This window comes from Boleophthalmus pectinirostris, unplaced genomic scaffold (genome assembly GCF_026225935.1).
Source record: "Boleophthalmus pectinirostris isolate CB_2022bp ecotype Guang Dong unplaced genomic scaffold, ASM2622593v1 HiC_scaffold_4, whole genome shotgun sequence".
In the NCBI taxonomy this organism is placed as follows: Eukaryota; Metazoa; Chordata; class Actinopteri; order Gobiiformes; family Gobiidae; genus Boleophthalmus; species Boleophthalmus pectinirostris.
Genome location: NW_026571353.1, coordinates 1,938,510 through 1,943,055, shown reverse-complemented (window position 1 = coordinate 1,943,055; position 4,546 = coordinate 1,938,510). Strand labels below are relative to the sequence as shown.

Sequence of the window (4,546 nt, the reverse complement as noted above, 5' to 3'; positions counted from 1 at the left end):
TGTGTGTGTGTGTGTGTGTGTGTGTGTGTGTGTGTGTGTGTGTGTGTGTGTGTGTGTGTGTGTGTGTGTGTGGTGGTGGTGGTCGAAGGGGCCCGATGGGGCAGATTGGCAGCTTTGCTTCCATCAGTCTGTCCCAGGGCAGCTGTGGCTACAATAGTAGTTTAGTAGTAGTAGTTTGAATGAATAATGATCTGTAAAGTGTCTTTCAGTTTCCAGAAAAGTGCTGTTGGATTTCAAATCTCTGTCATCAGATAAGAAGGAACTGATACTGACTTATTAAGTAATACTAAGTAATACTGATTTATTTTTAGATACAAAAACACTGGATGTAATGTTCAAGTTGTTTATTTTATAATTTGGTGTTTTGTTTGTAGATGATTCTCCAATCAAAAGCAGAATGAACCTCACATGAATCTCATTTGTGTTGCCAGTTTCAAAGCTGAAATCCAGAGTGTTTAAATCTAAAATGTCTCTGTGATCTGAATGGTCACTGAACCCCAGCACCTGCACCAGTCAGGAGTCAGTGCAGTGCAGCTTCTGCAGCTCAGGGAGGGAATTCTAGAGGTTCTGAACTTTCACATGAGGCCTGAACATAAACTGAGAATGAGACAAACCTGGACGTGTCTCTGTCTGCAGGTGAAGACTCTTGAGACACAGGTTCAGTTAGAATTAAAGTAACATTTTTTAAAAAGAGCACAGAAAACACACAGTTCCTTTAAGATCAACGAATGGAGTGCTAAAAATAAACTAATAAACTAAACTTCTTATCGTGGATTCACTCCGTGACACATGATTGACGGAGAATCTTTGGAGCACACACATTTTAAGATCCTGCGTGGTTAAGTGCTCCTGTCCTGTCCACGCTGCCCCTGTCCTGTCCACGCTGCCCCTGTCCTGTCCACGCTGCTTCTGTCCTGTCCACGCTGCTCGTGTACATGTCCAGTCAAACACAAGCTCATAAATCAGGCTGTCCTCAGAGCCGCGTCCCCGCGCTCAGCCCTCACTCAGTCCAGAGCAGCGCCACTGAATCAAAGGTCCAAAACAAGAGACGCAGCGCGCACCAATCAGCGCGCTCCGAGGCACAATCACAGCACCATATGTTCCGCCTGGCCCCGCCCCCACGCACACGCACCCCACTCACGCGAACGGAGCCGGACTAGTCCACTTCCACAACACCCACATCCACGCGCGGGCGGACCATGACGGCGCTCTGAGGACGCACCGCGGGGATATTATTACCTTTACTCGCCCGTGACTCTCCGTGGACCGTGTCGTTCCGTGGACCCGTACCGTGGACCTGTACCGTGGGAAAGCGCTCCAGTAGAAGCGGTGCGTAAAAGGAGCGGTTCCACGCACGGAGGCGCAGCGCAGGTCAATGTTCGGTCTGCAGGAGCATCTGATCAGAGACGCGAGCGGAGCGAAGCAGCGCGCCGTGGACGACATGGATCCGGTCCGCTCCTGGGTGCGCAACGTCGGCGTGGTGGACGCGAACGTGGCCGCGCAAAGGTACGATTCCCGGAGCTCTCAGTTTGTCATGTGGTTTTGTCCGGGGGAGAGTTACGCGCGGGACCGGAAAGTTTACGGGGCACGAGAGAGAGAGAGTCCCGAACAAGAGGCACACAGTTTTGGATCCGCTGCCTGGCGCTTGGCACAGTCACGTCTCCTCACGCCAAATAAAGATGAACACAGATTATATCGGGATGTGTGAGGAGCCGGTTTAAAATGTCAGTCCATCGTGAACACATCATTTCCAAGCGAGTTCCAAAAGATTTACACTTTTACAGAATATAACATGACGACATTACGTGAACATAAATATAAGAACATATAAAACCCGCCTCCTCCTCTCAAACTCTTCATGTTATTTTGCAGAATCAAACCGAACACGCACACACTGCTCTCCGCGTCTCCTCCGCCGCGCGCATTGGCCCGTGCGCCTCTTGGAGCAGAACCAACTACTTGTTGCAAAAGCGCTCAAACTGTTGTAGGCCTCCACTTTTAGTTTAATTATTATTATTATTATTTTTATTACATGAGGGAAAATGAGCGGGCGAAGTTGCGAGAAGCTCTTTAACTTTAATAAAGTCAGACTCGATGAAAACGTGTTTATTTCTGCACACTGTCTGCATATTTTAGACTCTTACTTTGTGATTTATTTTGTCAAAGAGCGGCGCGTAAAGAGTGCGTAAAGAGTGCGTAAAGAGTGCGTAAATAATTCTCGCACCAGTGTCTTCAAACCCGGAGCTCAAAGCGGGACTCAAAGCCTCTTTTCGTTCACACAGGCCCGCGCACGCACGAGCCTCAAAGTGAAATATTCAACATGATTTTCGTTACATTTTAGAATAAAACAGATGACACTAACTCAACAGAAATGAGCAATAAATGATCATATTTAACCCGTTCTGTTTTATCGTTAATAATAATAGTAATAATAAAAAATAATCTTTACGCGGCGCATGTGGCTCTTTGTCGCGGACTCGATTCTTATAATGAATGTGATTATTCAAATGTGGAAGTCTCCAGAGAGTCTCGCGCGTCTCGTTTCATTCAAAATGGCCTTTTCTGTAGAATCAACCTCATCTGGCGTCAGACGTCCTCACGCCGCTCTCAATCATCTACTTTGATTTTATTAAAAACGAGGCCCGGCGCGCGTCAGGGCAAAGGGCACGTTCGGATCACACGTTACAAATGTCCCACCAATTTGGAAGTTTTGTTTTAAAATTATTAAGAGCAATTTTCGTAATCTTAAACATGCACAACCCGGATTATTTACGCACGTGTGATTTCAGGCCAGATTCAAATGAAATGAGACGTGCCCTTTCTCTTTTCCAAAATCAGTGCTGCGCGTCGTTCAGCGTTTTACCTCTGCCTTATAAAAATGTGAAATTAAAAATTGACATTAAATATTTGAGTGACAATCTGAAATTCTTAAATTATTGACTTAAAAGCCCTCAAAGTTTTCAATTCGATTTGAATCATTTGGTACACAGAAAAAAACTGGAGGGTTAAAATTTCATGGTAAAATATTTCAGAGTTGTTTTTAACACCAAAAGTGTTATTTTAACTATTTGAAAGTTAAATGGGGGTTTGAGTTGGAGTTATTTGCCAGAGTTGATGTGGTTGAGGTTAATTCAACTTCCCTTAGTGTTAATTTGGCTCCTCCCAGTCACCACTTCAAACTCTTGTGAGAGTAGACTATTTGGAACCAGTTTTGTTCATAATTTCATCTTAAATGAACTAAGATAAAGTAAAAATAAAATAAAACGCCTCTGTGTGTTGTTTAACTAAACCAGGATAACTCTATAAAGTGTTATCTGTTTACTCTCAAAATGTTCATATGACTCTTGATTTCGGGATTAAACAGGAACTTTTGTTCAGTGTTACTTAATGAACATTTCCAAAATTGTTAAATTAACTCTAGAACAGATTGGACTCAAATAAACTCTGAGAAAATGTTAAAATTGATTCTGTGAAAGTCAATTTGAACACTCCACTTTTTGCTGTGTGAAGTTCACCTTTTCATTTTCGTTTAGTCGGTTTAAGGTCCACATTTTAAAATTCATAAAATCATCTGTAATCATGATCTGTAATTTGTTAAAAATTATTGTAAATAAAACAGCAGGAGAAGTTTTGTAGATGTGTCCGAGTCGTGTAAGAGCGCCGCCTAGAGGACAAAAACATCAAACATGTGTCTAGTTAACGTTCACATGTTGGAGAATGGAGCTTGTCACTAATAAAAATGCTGAGGGAAACTTTCGTGGACGTGACTTTGGGACAGTGTCCTGATCCAGACGTCCACACTCTGACCTGTGTGTCCTCTGTGTGTGTCCCCCAGCGGAGTGGCTCTGTCGCGGGCACACTTTGAGAAGCAGCCCCCCTCGAACCTCCGCAAATCCAACTTCTTCCACTTCGTGCTGGCGCTGTACGACCGGCACGGGCAGCCCGTGGAGATCGAGAGGACGGCCTTTGTGGACTTTGTGGAGCACGAGAAGGTACGGAGCAGGAGCAGGGCTGGAGGACACAGAACACTGCTTTATGAATGTTGTGATGATCAGGAGAAACGTGAGAAAGACCTCGGCTCAGTCTGGTCTACAGGCTGTGACAGACACACCACCAGTAAAGTTCTAGTTTATATTCAGTGTTGGAAAGGTGACTTTTAAAATGTATTCCCCTACAGATTACAGATTACATACCCCAAAATGTAGTTTGTAACGGAATCCATTAAGTTACTTAAAGTGAGTAATGTAATCTGAATACTTTGGATTACTTGTATTGTCGTGCTTTTTAAAACGACATGAATGTATCGACCACATCCTGAAAATTCTTGTTTGTTCTTCAAATTGTCTGTTGAGCCCAAGTCTCCATGAATAAGCAACTGTTTACTGTAGAGAAGCAAAGACCAGAAAATCTTAACATAAAATGTTTTGTTTTGTCTCTTTAAAGAAAATAAAAAGCCCAGACTTTACTTAAACATATTAAAAATATTATTGATAGAGAAATGATTTTTATATGAGACACTGCTGCTTTAAATTATGTCCACCTCCTG

General features: G+C 43.4%; 1 protein-coding gene across 1 annotated transcript in view; it reads left to right on the top strand.

Annotated features, from left to right (window-relative positions):
• Positions 1-1,375: 1,375 nt before the first annotated feature.
• Positions 1,376-4,546, top strand: part of ebf2 (EBF transcription factor 2) — an 80,560-nt gene continuing 77,389 nt past the window's right edge. The window contains exons 1-2 of the mRNA XM_055161590.1: positions 1,376-1,506; positions 3,836-3,992. Of these exons, the coding sequence (XP_055017565.1) occupies positions 1,376-1,506; positions 3,836-3,992 (288 nt within the window). The remainder of the gene's footprint in view (positions 1,507-3,835; positions 3,993-4,546) is intronic.